Genomic DNA, 21,823 nt, shown 5'->3' with positions numbered 1-21,823 from the left:
TCTCAAACATATGCACATTCCATTTTAGTTAACAAAATACACATTTATGTAACAGCATTTACATTCACAACTCTTTGTTATGTATTTATTTGATCAATAGTAGAATATTATGATGTTCAAGATGTTTTTCGATATTTACAATGAGGTCTCATTCAGGGAAAACTCTCTAGGGTTTCACTGTATTGCTTTGAAATGGGTATTCTTGATCAGAATTATCTCTTTCACTGAGAGCTTTTTAAATGTAGTATGTATTAAATTTTTCCAAGGACCATTTTGGCATCATTTGAGATTGTGATTTGTTTTTTTTTTTAAAAAATACACAGAGGGCCCAATAAATGTCCCCACATAGCTTTCAAAAGTGAAGCAATTAGCGTCTTCCCCCTAACCCAACAGATATTAGACACCACAATTCTGATTAGAAAAAAAAAATCTGAGTGTTCGTGATGTGCCAAACCCTGAGCCAAGCACTTTCACGTACAGCATCTCAGTTAGTGTTTCCCGAAACCCAAGGAACTATTCATTCTCATCCTCATTCGACAAATAAGACTCAAAGAGACTTAGGCAGACTTAGACAGTTGGTAACGGATATACTAACGAGTGTATCTGCAGACATATGCACTGTATAATTAAGGGAATAAATCAGACCAAAAACACCAATTATTTCAGAAATCTAGGACATAAACACAATTACTCAACAAAACCTTAGACTCTGTCAGATTTCTCAAATCTACTTGTTATCTATTTGTAAAGATTTATATTGCCAGGTGCGCAAATTTTGAATAATTTAAAATAAAAACTCCTGTTTACCCAAGGGAAAAAAAAATAATACATACTAAATGAGGTTTCCTGCTACTAATGTTATTTTTGCATTTTCAGAATGGATATATTAGTTATGGCTCGTGTATCTCTTAATATTGCAAAATTTAGTTTGCTATCATTTTATTTGGGATTTTGGTGCTTGTGTTTGTAGTTGAGACCACCCTTCCTCCCTCCCTCCCTCCATCCCTCCCTCCCTCCCTTCCTTCCTTCCTTCCTTCCTTCCTTCCATCCCTCCTTCCTTTTTTCCCTTTCTTCCATTTTTATATTCTCTCCATCCAGAATGTTTTTCAAGGGCACAGTCCTGTGTATTCTGAGGAACTTCAGACATACAGTTTCTCTTTTCTCTTATCTCCCCTCTTACCTCCCACGGTCCTCTACCCTTAGGGTGTCTTACTTTGGGGCTTTAGTAGGGTCAGAGCTCTAAACCAGTGCCTTGTTTTCTAGACCTTTCTACTTATAGCCTTCTAGAACTACTCTTCAAACCACATCTGTCCAAGGTCCCATTCTACCGCTGTGGCTGATGTAACACTGGTTTTTCCTGACCCTTCGGATAGCACCTGTATTTTAGAGAGGCTTTAAGGAATCTTTGTGTTCTGGTCAGTCTTTCTCTGGTGCTCAGTTCATCTTTTGCCTAGAGAGGAAAATGTTTGGCTGAAGCCCCAGTGATCCAGGAGAGAACCTGGAACTCCGTCTTCCCAGACGGGCAGGCTCTGCCCTGTGTCTGCACACAGGACACAGCTGTGGGAATGGATGAAGCCAATGGCCACATGAAGTGAGCCTGCTCACCTGTCCAAGCACTGTGCATAAGAGCTGCAACTCTACGTGGACAGCTAACGCTTCTCTTTTTTCCTAGGGCAATGGTTAAATAGAAAGTTAGAAAAGAGGTGTTAATCCCTCCACAGGCACGCGGCCTACTGAGATCAGAGAAGTTCATAAAGGTACAAGTGAGTATCTAACATCACGCTCACTTCAGCGCCAACTAAAGACAAAGCCACTCTTCCGTCATCCAGGGCTACCTGGGATGGAAGACAGTGAACCTCTTGCAAATGGCGTCACTTCACAAGGGTGGAATACACATGGACAGTACTTGATTTTATGTCACCACTGTGATGTCAACAAAAAGTGCGTCACGAGCACATTAAACTCCAGAAACTCAAGGCTCTGGGTTTTCTCCGACAACAGCCAATAAACCTGTCTCCTTGACCACCGACCAGGACTGTGTTTCCATGTGACCTGATGTTAGTAAATGGGGAGCAGCCATGAGAAGACACACAAAGACATTTCTTAGTTTATAGAAGTCTCAGTACTTCGATGAGAAATGTTCCATGAAACTATAAATGTGAGAACTATCAGCTGGTCTGTGACTCCCTTGTGAAAACTAAAGCACAATGATTCAGCGGCTTGTGATAATAATTAGTAAACAAAGACACTTTACCATGGCTTGTTCTAAGCAGGGGCAGTGAGCTAAGACATTAACCCAAGTTCACAGGCGGAGCTTGTAAATTGCGTGGTTGTGTTTCAAACTCAGTCTCATCCTGACCTCTATCTCTATGCCCTTTGGCTCCTAAATAATATTCAGTATGTAAACCTGAATTTCGATTTTCCTTTCATCAGAGTAGCCCATGCCAGACGGAGAAAAAATAATTATCTTTTCTCTTTGCTACATGGATTCTTACACACGGCAAATGATACCCGGCTGATATTTAATTCATTGATTCATGGTAGGTGGGGCGGCAGGGGTTGGGGAGGGAAGACTTAAACTTTGAGAAACTGACACAGTTAGAAGTTTGAATAAGAGCAACTCTCCTAATATCTTGCTCAGCGAGGCCACAGGGTGGGATGGGGGGCTTGAGGAAGTCCCTGCGATCTTCCCCCTGTGGCTCCTCCTTTCCATGTTCCCACGCTGCCCAGGAAAACAGAGCCCCGATGGGGGCTGTGACCCGAGAGGGTAGGCTGGAGGCAGAGGAGAGCTGGGAGCGCCTGACTCATCTGGCCTGGCCTGCCACCAGCACAACATGAGTTTTTGGAGCCTTGGGAATACCGAGCCAGCAGGATGCAGAGTCGTTGTGAGAAATAACAGGATATATCCCTCAGTGACCATCTGATTCTCTAGCAGACAAGTGTGACGGTAATGGAGCATCAGTTCAAGTAACAGAGGGTCAGAGCCGGTGACCAGTGAGGAAGCAATGGGTTGGAACCCACACCCCAGGGAGGGGCTGCCCGTGAGGCCGAGCTCTGCTCTCCAAGCCACAGACACGCCAGGGGAGAGAGGTGTGTGCTTGTCACAGGCAGAGGGTCCTGCAGGTTCATGAGTGGGGACTTGATGGCCACGGAGGGCAGGGTGGGAATGAGTGAAAGGCAGAGTTTGAGATGCTGAAGAACTCAGGGGCTCAGCCATGGAGGATGGTCACCACTTCCCTCTGGGCCTGCTCTTGACCACCTGGGGTCATTCCGAGGCTGGCCTGGCTACTCCCTGGTACCCCAAGTTGGCTGTTAAGCAGATAAAGGGGGCTCATTCATGTATCCACGTGGGTTACCAGTAACTTGCTGGCTTACATGGCATAGTCTCAAAACAGGAGGAAACTAATCACAAGTGCAAAGAAATCTAGATGTTTCCAGACAAGAGCTTATCTGAGTTACAGAAGAGGCAACTTGTCGTAAAGAAAGGAGCCAATCATTTGGTGCCATGCCACGTTATGGTGCAGCCCCAGCTCTGAAACCCTCCAGCTGTGGGCTTTGGGTGAGCTCCTTCCTGATTAGCCTCAGTTATGTCTTTTGCAAAAAGAGCTGTATCTACATCCAAGAGTTTTTATTAAAGAACTAAACAGTATGTGCAAAGCATGAGACACAGAGGAGACAGTCAACAAGTGTCAGCTTCTCCCCCCTCTGCTGGGGGCATCAGGGATATCCCGACACTGAAGTGGCCCAGTCCTGCATGAACATGTTTGGAGAAGCTGTCGAGGGAACCCAGGCACATGCTGGAAGACAGGGGCAGAGCACTGACTGGAAGCAGGGAGTCTGGGAGCCCTTTCTTCAAGTGGTTCAGTCTATCCTCTGTGGTTTTCCAACAAGGCCACTTGGAACTCAGGGGCTGGCTAGTCAGGGGGTGGAGGGGTGTGAGGAGGGTGGGGCTGGAGAGTAACAGTGTTTTTAATCTGCTTATAACACTGGGATTTCACATCAGGATTCTGAGGCTGAGACAAACAAACCCAAGTCTGAACACGGCAGAGATAAATGATCCAGGAGGTCACTTCCACACAAAGACCACAACAGGAGGCTTCATCATTGACTAAAAGAGGGATGGCTCGACGTTCCCAATCCACAAGCAAGATTCCTCACGGGAGGGTGGGTAACCCTGCTCCTTACCAGTGAAAGGTGTGATGGGCATGAAATTACAGACTTAGGACCGAAGGGTCATGTTGATGAAGGATAGTGGGTAGGAGCTGAGAAGTCTTGGAAGGCTTCCATAAAACACAATGCTCTTTTTTCGATCAAATCACTCAGATCTAATCAGAAGGGCTTCTCTAGGCTCTCCCAAGCGCACGGGGAAGGCCGTTTTAGAGAGAGCTCTTTGGGGACCCCCACACATCTCTGTGCAAATACAGAACTTGTCCCCGTACCCCAGCCGCAGAAACCGAGCTGTCTGTAGGGGATTCACAGCCCTTACCTTCTTTAGCTCTTCCTGGATGCTCTGGTTATTGTCTTCCGAGGACACGCTTTCCTTCTGGTTCTCAGACTCTGTCTTGGACTCAGACTCCTGGTCCTCCCCTGAAGAAGACTCCTTCTCGCTCATTTTCATTGCTAACTCGAACAACTTGTTCCTTACTTTCTCCTCCGTGGTGTCTGTGCCCATCCAGGGGTGCCGAGTCTCAGTGCTGGGGTCAGTCTCTGAGAAATCACCCGACACCTGAATGAAAACGGGAATCATGAGCTGAGGATGCCTTTGCTATAGGCACATGGCTTGCTGTCCCCAGTAACACCGACCAGGAAAGGAACAGCTCTCTGACCTGGTCTGCTTCCTCTTCAGATGGACATTCACTTTTTGCTTTTATTTTCTCAAATATATGCATCTTAACCCTTTGTGAAAGGGTTCAGGCAGAAGAGCATCTGTACTCAGAAATGCGCTGGAAGCCATCAGTGTTTTTCATTCACAAAATACGTACTGAGCACCCAGCCTGGGCAGCACTGTGCTGGTGCCGATAAGGCAAGGCTGAGCAACCTGGTCCCCTCCTAGTGAAGCAGACACATTAACACCTTCTACACTGTCACTGTGGTGACTGCAGAGACGGGGGTGGGGTGGGAGGGGGGCTCTGATAGCCCACTGAGGGCCACTTGCAAGTGTGGGGTTAGGGGAGTCTTCCTTATGGAAGTGATGTTTGAGTTGACATTCCAAGTATAGCAGTTACCCAGCTTAAAGGGAGAGAGGGAAGAACAGGATTCTAGGCAAAGGGCCACATTTTTAGGTAGAGCAAGTTCCTTGCACATTTGTAAGGAATACCGTGTGATATTCCCTTGATAATTACAGTTCTAGCTTAGTAATTACATCGATGGATCCTGTTCTCCACTTGGTGAATATCTCCTAAGCTCCTTCTATGAGGAACTCCAGGAGGACATGGAGGCTGTGACCCTCACTTTAGTCTTGACCTTGACTTGGACAGATGTCTACAGAATGTTAAGATAACCCTCAGCATACCATCAGGGTCTATGAGACCCAATTTTAGTTTTTGAGTTTCCTCTTTGAGTTGTTCAATCTCTTCATAAGGCTTGATATTTCTTGGTTTTTATTATTTAGTGAAGGGCTTCCAAAGGATAAAGAAAAAATTTACTTATATTTTAAATAAAATATAATTCATTCTATTTTACACGTACTATATGGATGCATGGGGCCCTTTAAAAAACCTAAGGTACACAGTGGGATCTTTGTGATCTTATTTTTCCCATCTTTTGAAACATTTTGCTATTTCATCATCTTGGGAAATATCTTTCATTATTACTCATCGGTTATTCCCAATTATGCTAAAAGAGACTGAGACAATAACACAGGAGAATAGAATTGCCTAGAAGGATGACTCAGTAGAGAAATAAATAATCACTATTTTGGGTTTGTTTTTAGTTCATTGCATACAACTGAGAATCCAAAACTTCACACTGGCAAAGAGAAGAAACTGACAGGGAACAGCACATTGCAATGATCGGGTGACTCAGTAGATGGATTTAAAGAGGAGCTCAGCTCTCTGGACTCTAACAATGACGGTAAAGTTGATTGTATATGCAAAACCTCAGACTAAGAGTCTTCAGATGATAGCATCCTAGGTGAATTATCTTAAACTCGAGAATCAATGAGCAACCAATGTGTGAATAAGGACAAAAATATGGTATTTTCATTCAGTCATTCAACAGGAAGGGCTTTATCCCATCCATTTTGCAACCAGAATCTGGACCGCCCTGTCCTGTGAAGGAGATGAGTGACAGTCTTTCATTCTTAATGATATTTGTGCATCAAATGTGTTTGATACAATTTATAATAGAACAAATGTTAAAGGCAGCTGAATACATAAAGGTGATTAGAACGAAATAGGTTATAGAAATGAAAAACAGAATCGCTGGACTGATATGTGAAGAACGGTCGATGGGAAATGACTATTTTTTCTAGTCCTGCTTGTGAAGGAGGAATTCCTTTGTTGGGGGGACACAGGGAAGCATCACAGACCTCTGAGCAGGTTCTTGAAATATGAGGACAATTTTAATATGCAGACATGAGGTCAGGCATTCTTAATGAGGAAGCAGCAGGACCAGCAAGACCCGGGATACGCGAGACTGCTTGGTGCAGTCAGAAGAAAAGGCCTAGAAGTAGAGAGAGTGGGGAGCTTGGGGGTCAGAAGAAAACAGCCTGGATCAGACTGCAGAGGGTTAAGCATCAGCCAAAGGAACTGAGCTTCTTCTAGCAAATAATTGGTCTGCTGCTGTGGTGGTATGCCCCACATCAGCCATGGAGTCAGCAACCAGCTACAGACTCACACCTGATAACCTTCTCTTACCATCTCACTCAATAGATTTAACACACCCATCTTAACTCTGCTTTGCTTTTCTTTGGCCTATGTTTTTTTTAATTATATAAGAACTTACGAAGAACTGGTCAATGGTGATTGAGTCCACATCCAGCAAACATGTACTGAGTGCCTACTACGTGCTGGGTCCCGTGATGGCCACGGATGCTCAAAAGCGAGAGGGACGATGTTTCTGCTCTGGTGGAATTCACGGTGTGATGGCAAGAGGAACACCTGACAATAGTATCAGGATATATCGGGGTCCAACACACACACATGTGAGGGTCTGGTGAGGCTTAGAGGGCTTCGTGAGGCTCACCTCGTCGGAGGACGTGAATGTTGTCAGGGAAGGGAAATTGGAATAGGTGATACCAGAGCAGAAGCTTAAAGAACAGAATTCTGAAAACTGTAAAGATCTACTTCATGTTTTACTTGAATTGCACATTGTATTAACATTAAGGGGTGACCCTAGAGCTCAATAAGGACCCTGTAATCATGTGCACAGGGATCTGACACCTGGGGGGTGTAACACCGTAAACATGATGAAAGCATCATTATCAAAAGCCTCCAGAGCTTCAAAAATAACTTGGTAATATTTAGCCACGTAAGGGTTATGAAGCAGATAAACAAATATTTACATCTTCAAAGAGAAATAGCTACAGTAAGTCTTCAATGCTGTTGATAGGTTCTTGGAAACTGTGACTTTAAGTGATTCGACATATAATGAAACCAATTTTACCATAGGCTAATGGGTGTAAACAAAAGGCAACTTCTTAAGCCATATTTCTGATCACAAAAAGATCACCAAAGAAAGACCAAAAATAATTCTAATATTAAACGTTGAAATAAAGGCGAGCTACACATACATTTAAGAAAGGTTAATAAAACAAGTAAGGTCATTTTTTTTTAACGCCCTTATTCTAGTTCAAGGTTGCAAGGATCTGGAGCCTATCCTGGCACCTCAGGGCTCAAGGCGGGGCCCACCCTGGACAGGATGCCTGCCCACCCTAGGGCCACTCACATACACCTACACTCACTCAGACTGGGACAGTGTCGTCGGCAGCCGTCCGTCTCGAGAGACGATGGTGTAGCTTCTTAAGAGTCTATCTGCACCGCCGAGAATGGTTGTGCAGTCCGACTCAGGAGTGACACGGTATCTGTCTCCTCCCGTGTTGAATCGACATCTTTGGGATGTGAGGAAAAAGTGGAGCCCCCAGAGAAAACCAGGAAGACATGCGGAAAACATGCAAAGTCCACCCAAACAATGGCCCTGGCTAGGAATCAATTTTTTAATATTCTCACCAATGTTATAATGAAACAATGACGAACAAAATGATGTTATTCAAAGGACCTGCTGTAGTAAGAATATTCTCCCAACCTCAAACCCTGGTCCGTAAGATAAATGCTCATCATAAAACAAACGAACAAAAACACAGCCTCTGAGCCTTCTGTTGTGGTGGTGGGCTTCTCCGGCATCCAAAGATAAGCTCTACTCCCTACCGTCCCTTAATACTCCCCTGTTTTATGGCCACTTAAAAAAATGTATTTCCCCCCAAACATGCAAAAACACGGGTAAAGGGAAGAACTAGGTATGGTGCCAAGCTACATCTTAGGAGGTGGGGTCATGAAATGTAAAGCCCTAGGATGGAGACTATAAAAACCATGGAGAAGTATACAGTAGTTTTGTTTTCTATCCTCTCACTTATACAATATATAAGCATGCCGCTGGGCTCTTAGCCATCTGTTCAAAGACACCTGTAGTGAGGCCATGAGAGAGGAAAACAACTCCTATCTTAAGCGAGCAGAGGGGAAATGACTTGAGTAGCTAGATATTGGCAAACAGCGGGGTCGGGACAGCATTATCCTTATTCAAAAATGACTAACAGAAAATGTGAACATGAACCTATGGACAAATACAGCAGAGCAAAAAAGCAAAAGTTAGCTTGAAGCCATCACGCAACTTTTACTAACAACTGGGATACAATGTCTGTGAGTGGCTTTGGATTTTCATTAAAAAGGAGTAATACAGAGAGTCAGTGAAGTGGTGGAAGTTATAGGGGATAAGCACCCAGCCCAAAAGACTATAGGATGAGATGAAACGGGGAGCCTGATGAGACACGAGACAGAAGAAAACCCAACAACACTAGAGGATTAGCACGGGCAGCTGAAGGGAGGAACGGCAGACTTAATCTTGGGAGAACATGAGTGACTTGGAGGACAAACTTGGGAAGGCCGAGGAAAAGATCGAAGTGGGTAGACAGAGACATGGAAGACAGAGTCAATACCAACATACAAATGATGAGTGGCCTGGAAGAAGCAATAGTCCCAATGATATAAGAAAATGCTCCTGAGTTGAAAGAGTACCTGAGTGAGCACATATCACATGCCACAGTCTGAAATAAACGCATACTTACCATCCTGGCAAAAATGTTTGCTTTTTAAAGAAACAACAAATCAAATAAATTTTGAAGAGAAGAAACAAAGGTTACATACGGGGGTGAGGCAAAAGTAGGTTTACAGTTGTTGGTTGGTATAGAAAATAATACAATAATTAATCAATAGTAACACAAGGATATACCTGTGATTTGTGTACTAATAGCTGTAAACCTACTTTTGCCCACCCTTGTCTAAAGGAAAAATGAGGCTGTTTCAGGCTTCAACCCAACACTAAAATTATCTGCTGCCGAGAGTTGGAGAAGAGATCCTGACCACCAAATGTCATGTCACCTCTGTACAGCAGGGCGTTGGAGTTTATTTAGGACAGAAGGATGTGTTCAGCTCTCTGATGACAGGCTGCAGAGAGACTCGATGTGCCAGGCTACGCGTGAGGGAAGATTTGAGGTCGGGGACGAAGTGAGAGGCGGCGGGGAACAATGTCCCCGCTCAGCAGCCTTCATCTGCTCATCTTGGCAGATGAGGGGAAGGGTGCAGCCGGGAGTGAAACAGCAGATCCAGGCTGCTGCGTCATCTGGGTGACTCACCAGCTAACGAGATAGACAGGAAGGAAGCCACAGAAGGATGGAGACAACAGTGCCCGAGGGTGGGGACTTGGGGAAATGAAGACTGACAGGTAGGAAGGCAAACAAGTATGAGCTTCAGGAGGCTGGAGCTTGCAGGAAGCTCAATTGTATAAAGACGTATGTTACTCCCAAATGTATAGTAAATACGTTGGGAGCAATTCAATCAAAACTTTAAAAAGTTATTTGTTTTGGTATTTGAAAGCAGATTTTGAAAAGTCATTTATAAGGGTAAAAGAATTGATAAAAGCCAAGACACATTTATAAAATGTCATTAACAAAAAGAACAGTAAAGGCAAGACCATCTGTCAGGTACCAAAATATGCTATAAAATTCTTGTAATTAAAATAAATTTTTTTTTGTACATAAATGGGAATTCTGGATGAATGGAACAAAAAAGAGAGTAAAAAAACAGGCTCATGGAAATAAAAGAAGGCTAATATATATTTAAAAGGGCATCTGAAGCCAGCAGATATAGGAGGAGTTATTCAATAATGACTTGGTGAGAAATATTTAATCCAAAAAAATAAGGTTAGATTTCACCTCTCGTTTCATCCAGAAATGTAAAGTACAGATGGACTAAAGGGCTAAATGGAAAATACAAAACTACAAAGTATTAGGGAAATATTCTTATAATCTTGGGATGTGAAGCTTTCTTAAACAAGGTACAAAATAAAAAACATAAAGGAAATAATTGACAAATTATTATTAAGAAAAACAATTGATAAATTATTAGTAACAAACCTTTGCATGTAAAATAGACTTAAATAAAGGTAAGGCAGAAGTGATAAACTAGGGAGAATATTGTCAATGTGTAACCATCAGAAAACTAAAATCCACAATATAATTACAAAATAAAACCAATTCATAAAAATCAGTAAGAAAAAGGCAAATGTTGCAATCAAACAATAGAAGGAGGTAAAAGTATCTTTCAAAGAAGAAAACATGCAAATAGCTTTAAGTATAGAAAAAAAAAACTCGACTTCAGTAGTAACTATGAAAATGTTAACTAAAAGGAAATGTATTCTTTCCCTCAGGTAAGTTGGTGACAATTTAACAGACTAACAGCCCTAAGCACTGTGGACGATAGGAGAAAACATACTCAAATAGTGCGCTCTGGCCAGGCAAAATTGCAGCGAGGTTTGGGGAGCTTAATTTGGCAAGTGCTCATTAAAATTAAAGACCTTCGAGTCAGCAGTTCTACTTCCTGTACTTTTATAGAGAGACCTGCACAATGGTATTCGCTGCAGTGTTGTTTATAACATCAACCGCTGCAAAGTCTTAAATACCCGTCATTATGGGAACTATTGATTGTTGATTCCTCCCCACCGCGGAGCGGCGGCGAACTCAGGGAGTTGGGTGGACAGTGGAAGCAGCCTGCCCAGCGGGTTCTGAAATTTATAAAATTTAATAAAATTTACAATACATAGTAAACTAAACAGAAGGGAAGACCAGGAGGCCAGGGTTTTGAAGACCCTGGAAGAGCAACGCCATCGCCACCTAGTGGGAAGGAGAGGACACTGCCAGGGAGGGGGACCTAACACTGGTCCCAGCACCTGGGTCCAGGCCCTTGCCTTCTTCTAGATGCCTTGCAAAGATTTACGCCGGAAGACAACTTTCGAGCCACTTCAGAATAAATAGGAAGCTTCAGGCTCCTAGTTATGGTGCATATATGGCATTTTATACCTGCAAGTGTGCAGACAGCCCTCCAGAATATTCCTGAGGGGAGTTACTCAGAGTCTCTGGAAAACAATCTGCACTTGAGCTAGATAATAATAATCCACAGCTGCCCAGAGGTTTATATTTCTGCTCTACCATCACAAAAATCCCAGGAGGCATATTTGTAATGATCTTGTTTTACAGAGGAGAAAATGAGAGCTTGGACCAAATATGGGACTTTTTCTAGGCACTGTATTTGCAGGCCAGGCAGGAGTGATGCCCAATTCTGTGACCTGAGGACCTTTGGGTCCACAATTATCTCTCTTCACAGGGGCCCCAGGATCAGGGGTCTGTCTGACACATTCATAGAAGGTCACTGTGGCAGATGCTGGGGGTGTCTCCAGCCTGTATTTCCTGGATCTTCATCAGTTGCCTGTAGCTGTGAGGGACAGTCCCTGGCCCACTACTAGTTCCCTGCTTTAGTCCCCCATCTGAGGGATTTCTCAGGCACCATCCATGCCAACCTGGCTGTGTACAGAGGTCATGGCCACCCTGGGTGGGATCCCTCTCCGCCACTGGGAGTTGGGAAATTATGGTAACTACTCTGTCTTCTAGTGGAACAACTCTGAGCTCTGATCCATGTGGCTTCTCAGAGGCTCCGTGGTGGGACGGAGCCCTAGTGCCTACAGCGTGCGTACCTTAGCTGGCCTTTCTCACTCCCCTGTCTCACTCGTGGGCTTCCTGGCATCTCCTCCCACATAAACCTACATCCAAATCCTTGACTCAGGACCTGCTTTAGGTGGAACCCGAACTAAGAGTGCAGGGCGCGATGGCTGGGTACTCCTGAAGACGCGATGACATTCAGGAAGTGGATATGGCTTCTGCAGGAGCATAAAAAATCAAGCTGATAGTAATGCAAGAGAGGGATGGGGATGTCCCTACAGAAGGCACGGGCAACATAACTGCATCTTCCATAGCACTCTCAGTTTCAAATCCTGCCATCCGTGGCTTGTATAAGGTCATGTCAACTTGCCTGGCTACATGTGTCAGTTCTGAGTTTAGAAAACATTGCTATGGGAAGGCCAGGGTGGGCTCCACGGAGTTAGGTACTTAGACCACGGTGATCACAGCCCTTCACCGGGAAGAGTGAGGGGACGGGCAGGGCATGATCTGGGGACAAGCAGCATGTATTTGGAGAGTATAAAATTAATCTGTTTATCAGGGAACCCTAAAGATCCCACCAAAAAACTACTAGAACCGATAAATAAATTCAGTATAGTAACAGGATACAAAATAAATATCCAGAAATCAGTTGCATTTTTATACACCACTATGAACTATCAGAAGAAAAAAAATAAAAATAAAATAAACTAAGAAAACAATCCCATTTACAATTGCATCCAAAAAGTAAAATACCTAGGAATGAATTTAACTGAAGATGTAAAAGACCTATATTCAGAAAACCATAAGACACTGAAGAAAAAAATTGAAGAAGGTACAAATAAGTGGAAGCAGATACCATGGTCATGAATAGGGAGAATTAACATCATTAAGATGCCCATACTAGCCCTGGTTGGTGTGGCTCAGTGGATTGGGTGCTGGCCTGAAAATCAAAGGGTCACCGGTTCGATTCCCAGTCAGGGCACACACCTGATTTATGGGCCAGGAACCTAGTTGGGAGGCATGCAAGAGGCCAACCACATATTGATGTCTCTCTCCCTTTCTTTTTCCTTCCCTTCCTCTCACTCTCAAAATAAATTTAAAAAATATTATATTAAAAAATGCCCACACTACCCAAAGCAATATATATATATTCAATGCACTTTCTACCAAGATACCAATGGCTTATTTTTCAGAACTAGAACAAATATGCCAAAAATGTATATGGAACCGCAAAAGACCCCGAATAGCCACAGAAATCTTGAGAAAGAACAAAGTTGGAGGAATCATGTTACCTGATATCAGACTATACCACAAGGCCGTAGTAAACCAAACAGCATGGTACTGGCTTAATAACAGACATATAGATCAATGGAACAGAACAGAGAGCCCAGGAATAAACCTATGCCTTTATGGTCAATTAATAACTGACAAAGGAGGCAAGAACATACAATGGAATAAAGATGGTCTCTTCAATAAATGGTGCTGGGAAAATTGGACAGATACGTGCAGAAAAATAAAACTAGACCACCTTCTTACACACACTCAAGAATAAACCATATGGACAGAGCCACCAAGAATTCTGAGAAGGGGTATGAAATGGACTAAGGATTCACAGAATGCCAGGAAATCATGCCCTGAATGATCCTATTGAAATAACATTTACTGACCCCTTGTGCTGTGTCTAGGACAGAGCTCAGCTCTTTATAAACATTATTGTATTTACCCATCTCAACCCTTCTTTGCAGTGGGTTCTAATATCTCCGTCTTACAGACAAGGAAACTGAGACCTAGAGGGATGCCTTCCCCAGGTCACACAGCTGGATTTGAACCCAGGAAGGCTGACTCTAAACCCCAGACCCTTATCCCTAAGCCAGTGGCCCTCAAACTTCAATGCACAGTAGTATTATCAGGAGAGCTCCTTATAGCATAGATGGCTCGGCCCCAGCCTCAGAGTTTTTGATCCAGCAGGTCTGGACGGGGCCTGAGAATCTGCATTTCCAACCAGTTCCCTGGTAGTGCTGATCCTGCTGGTCTGGGACCACACTTTGCAAACCTGTTTTGAACTCTAAGCTCTCATCTTTGAGAGGGGGGTGTGGAGCCCCAGAGAGTTGAAGAGACCTGCCTAGGTCACTCAGCTATTTAGCAGCAAAAACCAAGATGAGAATCTGGGTCTGTGAATTCTTAACTCGGGACTCTCTCTGCACCCCATGCTTGGAGGAGGGGTGTGTGCGCTTGCACGCACCTGCTTTATTACCTGATGTGTGTTCACCTCCTGGGAACGGGCGCTGGGGGGAGAGAGATCCTTGCTCGGCCCCTCTGGGTCCACACGGGTCCTTCTCCACCTCCTGGGCCGCCGACCTGCAGCGTGGGCGGCCTCCTCAGGCTCGCTGCTGTCCGAGGTCTCTCTGCTGGCTGCCTGGGGGTTGAAGTTCACGTCCAGCTCTCCCTGGAGGTGCATCTTTTCAGCTGCAGGGTTCCGAGGGGCCTTCCTCTGCAACCAGGACAGCCTGGCCTGACGCCCGGCTTCCCGGGGAGAGCCCGTGGAGGAGGTCTCGGAATCAGAGCACATGGCCTCGAGGTTGGGGGACAGCCTAGAGGAAGTGGAGGTGGCAGAGGGGACTTGGTCTGAGCCTTGGGCCTGCATGGGCTGAGGCTGGGGGTCCCCAGGCAGACCCTGGGGCCGTGGGCACAACGTGCTCAAGGCCGCACCCCAATCAAAGTCCTCCTCGCTGTCGGACGCCATCTCGTCGTAGGCGGATGCCGTGCTTGAGGTGGCCTCCAGGGCCTGAAATGTGCCACTCTTCGGTTTGGCCAGCAGGCGGGTGGGGGGCAGAGCGCCGTCCTTCAAGGCCAGCCAGTTCCCGTCGGGGCTCTGCAACACTGGGGCCAGGTCTGCAGGTGGGAGGGGGAGAGAAGCCAGAGGGGGCAAGGTGAGGTTGCCATCTGTCCCTTCCCCATGACTGGCTCCTGGGGGTCTCGAGGAGCCGCCTACTCTAGCAAGTCCATAGGGACACACCTATTTGGGGACAGGCTTAGAGGTCTCCAGGGAGTCCCTTGAGGCCTCACAGGGACTGTTCCCCGATTTTCATGTCCAGGAGAGGCTTCGTCAAGGTCTCTAAAGTGAAAATGTCTTGCGGGGGAATGCGTTATCTGCTGTAAGTGCTGTCAAGACTGAACATATGGTTGCTGTGGTTTCCTCCATCCACGGTGTCCCCGTTGCTGACCCCCAACTGTGGACTAACAGGCTCCAACCCCAACTCTTCCCCTGAGGCATAAACAGAACTGCTGAAAATAGCCCGGTGGACATCTGCCTTCTCAGGGGCCCTCCACCTCCTCTGTTCTACCTTTGCGCTTTGCCGAGACTGAGTCATGCGCCCGGGAGGAATCTGCTTCCGGCCAAACATATCAGACCTCTGTCCAGACCTCTCTGGGGTTTGCCTGGACATTTTAGCATGTCACGGGCACAGCATTCCTCAGGAAGACCAGCAGCTTTCTACACAAGGGCTTTATTTATTATATTGTTTTGTTTTCAGTCTTCAGCCAGAGGGATGCGTGGAGGTCTGGACAGAGTGTGAAACCTTTGTGTGTGTGTGATGATGCTGAACTAAGTTTTATGTTCATATGCAACTGATAAATTACATGTGGGTGCCTTATTTTACAGAAAACTATGCAAACAGTCATGTTTTGAAAACCAAAACCCTCTGCAAATGGGTTTGGAGTGCTCCTAATTCAGTGGGGAACTCTTTTGTGAAGTGGAGTGTCTTTAGAAGTTTTGATAATATCCTTTATGTTTTTCATTTTATGAGCTTGAACTGTGAAATGCTGTTTTTGTCCTGTGGCATCAAAGGGTCCCTTCCCTGCGAGACCCTGCTCAGGCGGTCAGGCAGCAGGTGCACTGGCTTCTCCATCTCTCTTCCTCCACCTGCGGGCCGGATGCGACTGACCCAGCAGAGGACTCAGAGGCCCCCAAAGGATGGCAGAGCCACAGGACACTACACTGCCCTGTTGTCTGATGAGGAATAAAACTATTGCATTAAACCTCCTAAATGTCTGGTTTGTTTGGCACAGCAGCAAGTGTTACCCTAACAAATATACATGTCGGGTTTCAGAAAGGACACTCTTAGAACCAGAGGCTGGGACCCAAATCCTTGGAACACTGACATGCCCTGCTAGCATGGATTAGGGCTTCTGGCTGACATAAGTAAGACACATCCTGCCAGTCCATAGACTAGCGGCTAGTCCTGCTCTCCACCCACCCTATAGGGAGCTGAAGTGGGCTGTGCAGCTGTGTGCACTTCACACACACACCCAGGAGCCCCCCGCTGTCCCACAGGTCTCGCAGGAGCACTGCCCAGGCAGAAAACACAACCACGTTATGGACTGTGTGCTGTGCCGGGGCCTCGTGAGTCTGTGGCTTGGTTGTACCAAAAAGGCACACACCACTCAGACTGATGGGAGAAGCGCTGAGCGGCCACGTGAATGTCACCAAACAGCACTTTGGAAACCCACAGACCAACTAGACGCTGCTTCAAACAGTTACTTGTGTGGTCCAGCCTGTCCATGCCCTCCCAGCCGGGCCACGCCGACTCCTCCCTGCGCTGCCGGCCCGGGGCCCCCGGCTGCCCGGACACAGCCTCCAGCGAAGGGGTCTTCAGGGCATCTTCTCTGGTGGGTGAGAACGCGGACTGGGGCCGCTGTGGAAAGGAAAGAGGGTATAGTCACCGGGAGGAATGCCTTCAGCTTTGTGACGGACACTGTACCAGTGTGGAGAAGACGAGGCAGTGTGGGCTTTTCTCGCGTTTAGGCTTAAAGGCTGCAAATCAGTACATAAGGCCATAGAATGGCGGATGTGGTTCCTGTTTATTCCATTGCAAGCAGGCCAGGCATCCTAGAGACCATCGGAGATGTTGTGGGACCAGACAGAGCAGGCTCTCACCAGGCTCCTTATCCAGCCATTCCCTGCACCAGCATTTCTTAGGGCAAACTACGTGTGATACAAGTGAAAGCATATTCTTCATGGACACTCCACACCTGAGTTGCAGCAGGATAAACAGTAAGTACAACGTAAGCGCTACAACAGATAAGTGAGCCCAGCACGGCCAATCCACACGTTCCGGGCTATTGCAACCTAGTCTGCTTAGCGCCTGTATTAAAGAAAGGAAAATAAACTCTAACCCAAGGAGAAGCGAGAGACATGGGATTTCCAAGGACTAACAGGAAACGTGTTGAAATCATGTCATCTGTATGTAACAATCATTATCTATAGAGAATTTGAAGCTCAAATGTTATATATAAAGAATTTCATCTAACAGAGACCAATGTTTGTCCTTTGTCATTTAGTAAACGAATTGCCTTTTGTGGGTGACTTGTCTTTTTTTTCTACTGATCAGATGAGGAGGGAAAAGGCAAAGCCACCAGCAGCATCTAGGATGCAACATGAACGCAAGTCGTGACCACTAACTCAGGTCCCCTGGGCGGTCTGTCTCCACCTGCCGCCCTACGTCTTCTCTCCCAGGGAGAAATGTGCTCGTCTGGGCAGTGTTCTTCCTCTCCCACCCCAGGTGCTGAGGAGAGAAAAGGAGGTGCTAGGGGACCAAAGGAGGGCGCCTTTGGAGAGCTGTGGCCAGGGCCCTGGGGTGCTGGGAGCCGGACCCAGGAGTCTGCTGGACCAGGCAGGGCTCCAGCACCACCTCTGCTATAACACCTTGGCCAAATGACTTCATTGCTCTTTAAAAAAAAAAAATCACTTTTTTCTTTTTCAATTACCATGGACATACGTTTATATTAGTTTCGGGTGGACAGCGTAGTATTAGACATTTATATAATTTGCAAAGTGATCACCTGATACATCTAGGACCCATGGGACACCCCACAAAGGGACTTCATTCCTTGAGAGACGTGGAAGCTGGACCTTGCCCTGCACACAGTAAGTGCATAACAAGTGGGAGCTTAAAAAGGTGTTCGAGAGAAAAAAAAAAAAGAGCAAACACCGGCACCAGGATATCTGGTGGCAGCACTGAGCTTCATGGCTGGCATTTGGGGTGAGATTGATGCACACGGCAGCCTCGCCCCGAAGGGTGGATAACCCGTCTGAGAAAAGACACAGAGAGAGCGGAGGGTCAAGGTCCAGCATCCCCATCAGGCACCTGGGCTCAGGGGCTCGCAGAGGTAGGGCACCTGGCACACTTCGTGGGAGAGGGTGATGCAGGCCAGGTCTGGTTCAGAAGGAGTCCTGGGGAACCTGTTCTTTTTCCTCCCACTGCCTGCGGCTGAGCTAGGAGGCCAAAGCTGTGTACAGGGTCACAACCTCCCTGCATCCCTCTGAAGACAGGAGAGGGCAGAGGGGCCTCCAGACTCGCCTTGCAAGGCAGTGTCACAGGTCAATGCAGCCCCAGGGCCTGATGAGCTCTCTCCATCTCATCAATTTGACAAGACACTGTGTGCACTGAGATCAAACAGGCCGTGATCTGCGGGAAACCCCCTTGCCCAAGCTGGGCTGGGGGCCTAGGATTCCTCTAGGCTTCCCTGGGCTGCAAGCAGCTACCTCTTGCCTGGTGTCCCCACGAGACTGTGAGCAATCGAGGGCAGTTAAGGGCCTGTTGACGGTGACATTCTGCAGCCCCTGGCAGGCTGACCAGCCCAGAACTGGGAATAAAGGAGTGCTGTGCCGTGGAAGTGATTTGGGGTAGGGTGGGCTACAGGATGGATTTTCAAAAGTGCCTGATTTTTTTTTTTTCTTTTTACAAATTTCTTAAAGAAAATTAGGGAGCAAAAGAAAGAAAGATGTCCTCCTTCATTCCCACGTACATCACAGAGGGAATGTCTCACTTGGGGGAGAGCCAAGCTACCCGGCCCATCCAGTGGCCTGCAGCTGGTGGGACCTCCTTCCTTCGAGGGCACTGCACGCACTCATCCTGTCCCTAGGGTCCCGGACAGCTTTGATGCTTGATGGCATCAAAGGTTTTCACGGGGCTGGGTATTCAGGGAGCCATCTGGGATTTTGCTAAATCCTTGACAGATAGTAAGTGGCTATCAGAGGAGAGAGATCAAGGCTGATGGTCAGCTGGCAAGTAGCGTTATAAAAATGAAGGACAAATGTCCTTCTATGGCAAACCCCCCTGTATTCAGGGGAACATACACTTGACACCCCTCCCATGTGAACTGAGGCAAGAAGACTCCCCTTCCATGTGGTCACAGGCTTCCCTCATGCTGTGGCAGTCATACACCAACTTGTTGACTCTTCCACAGGCTGTGAGCTCCCGAAAGGCTGGCATAGTCCCCAGTCCCACGTGTGTGGCCAAATTTGTGGGACTCCCATGTGGCCTTGAGCTGCTGACAGCCTATTGCCAGGTGCGATATTACTGTAGCCTCACAGAAACTACTTTCTATACCCTGGTCTTCCTTTTTATATCTCCAGGCCCCTCACTGTAAGTCACAGAGTACGTGTTTTAAAAGGGGGGAAATAATATTTAATGTTACATTTTGCAGGGGCTCAAGACATGGCTGGGCCACTGTCTCCCGCCAGGGTGGAAAAGTCCCCATTCAGAGACCCAGACCTGGTTTCCCCACAAATGTGCTGCAATGAACACATGCAGCAGTAGGTGGCGCCATGACAATGCTTTTATTCACCAGTTAGTTCAACCTCTGTGGCTCCTGGGAAGTGACGGGATTACTTGAGTCATTCATTTATTCACTCCTAACCCTGGCCGGACCCTTGGTACCCACCTTTTCTTTCCCACCCACAGACTCCGCTTTTCTTCCTTCCTCTATCCCACCCTAAGGTGCATGGAAGAAGCGGGGCAGGTGATGGCAGGAAGGGTTGGCCTGAGTTACAGCGTCTGCACCTCTAGGCAAGAAGGGCTGGGAACGGCTGGGGGAGCCTCTGGGTCTGGGAACATCGGTGTGGCATGCCAGCAGAGTCTTGCAAGGATGGTCCTGAGAATTTGAGCTTTCACACAACCCTGCCTCTTAACTCTTCAGGTACTGACTAATGGGTGGTGTGTTAGGGAGTGGGTCAGCGCCAGCTCCATGGGATCAACTATTCCAAGCTTCAGTTTCCTCGTGCAAAGGGATCAGGGTCAGGCCTGGCACATAAAAGCACTCAATAAATAGTTAAAATTAGAGCATTTATTAAGGTTTATTAGGGAGCCATATACCATACCCATTCTCTTGCTCTGATGGGGTGTGCACGAATAAACTGAAGCAGGAGTGAATAACTTTCCCAAGGCACGTGGGTGGCCGTCGGGGACAGAGGCAGGGGATGGACTCAGGGCTCTCTGGCTCTAAGTGCACGCTCTTCCATGCCCTGTGGGGGCTATGCCTGAGCCTTGGCTGAAAGCTGGGGAGCAAAGCCCTCCTGGCTACCACACTCCAACCCAGCAGGACCTGCCCTTGAACCTGACGGCCCTGAAGCTCTGGGTGAAACACACAGTGGGATTATCAGTTACCTTTGTTATACAGTTGATCTTTGAACAACGTGGGCGTTAGGGATGCTGAGCCCCATGCAGTTGAAAATTCGTGCGTAACTTTCGACTCCCCCAAAACTTAACTATAAATAGCCTATAATTGACTGGAAGCCTTACAAATAATATAAACAGTTGATTAACCCATATTTTGTATTATACATGTATTATATACTGTTTTCTAATAATAAAGTAAGCTGGAGAAAAGAAAATGTTATTAAGAAAATCATAAAGAAGAGAAAATACATTCACAGTATTTATTGGAAAGAATTCCACAAAGAAGTGGACCTGCGCAGTTCTAGCCCAGGTTGCTCATGGGCCAACTGTACCTTCCTCTACAGCGGCTGCATCCTGTGTGGGCAGCGATAGTGTGTTCTACCTGTATCTGTCAGAAGAGTGTGGTGCTGTCGTGATGGCTGTAATTGCCATCGGGGCCAACAGGGAAGGCTCCCCAAGGCACCGATCAGGGCTTCAAAATAGTCTTTGCTGTCAAGGAGCTCAGGGCAGCAACCAGGGAGAGAATGTTGTTTGCACCAAGGGTTTGGGAGCGAAGGGACCGAGAACAGTGGTCAGGTGAATCAACAGCTGAGACGTAGCTTTGCTTTGGATTTGGAGGGTCAGCCATAGCCATGAAATGCAATCCCATCATTGAAACAATAATAAAAAATTCTTCAGGGCTACACTACAGTCAGTCGAAGGAGAGAGCTAACATGAGGGAGACAATAACAGAGACGCAAGTGGGAAGGCGGAGGGCACTAGAACAGGACTGAGACGAGAAAGAATGAGACAGAAACAGCTTCGTCATCTGCACGTCCTGTGTGCCTGGCCCCCGCGCCATCATTTTAATACCAAGAGGATCACTGTATTATTATGGAGACACCTTTTCATACACGCACGCCCAAAGGGACAGGCACTGGATGGCTTCCAAGCCCTGCGCTAGTGCCTTTTAGGATATTGCATCATAAGGCCTTGAAAGGAGAATTGTGCCAACCCCACTCCTGGCAGAGAACCACACAATAACAGAGGAAATTAAAAAGAGAGCAATCACCCTGAGTCTTCTTTCAAGAAAACAGATGAGAAATCTGGGCTGAACGGGGATGAATCAAGTTTGGGCTTTGCAGCTAAGCCCAAGGAGCCCGCAGCGTCCTGGGATTTG

The 21,823-nt window shown here is 46.6% G+C and overlaps 1 protein-coding gene across 1 annotated transcript in view; it reads right to left on the bottom strand.

The window, feature by feature from the left end:
* The window catches only part of MYRIP (myosin VIIA and Rab interacting protein), a 196,000-nt gene that overhangs the window by 23,445 nt on the left and 150,732 nt on the right, over positions 1-21,823 (bottom strand). Inside the window, exons 9-11 of the mRNA XM_090284952.1 lie at positions 16,746-16,899; positions 14,460-15,097; positions 4,487-4,726 (exon numbers count right to left, since the gene is read on the bottom strand). Coding sequence (XP_090141078.1) covers positions 4,487-4,726; positions 14,460-15,097; positions 16,746-16,899 — 1,032 coding nt within the window. The remainder of the gene's footprint in view (positions 1-4,486; positions 4,727-14,459; positions 15,098-16,745; positions 16,900-21,823) is intronic.

This window comes from Furipterus horrens, unplaced genomic scaffold (assembly GCF_987537825.1).
Source record: "Furipterus horrens unplaced genomic scaffold, mFurHor1.1.pri manual_scaffold_7, whole genome shotgun sequence".
Taxonomy (NCBI): Eukaryota; Metazoa; Chordata; class Mammalia; order Chiroptera; family Furipteridae; genus Furipterus; species Furipterus horrens.
Note: the sequence above shows the minus strand (reverse complement) of the source record. Positions and strands in the feature narration are given on the sequence as shown.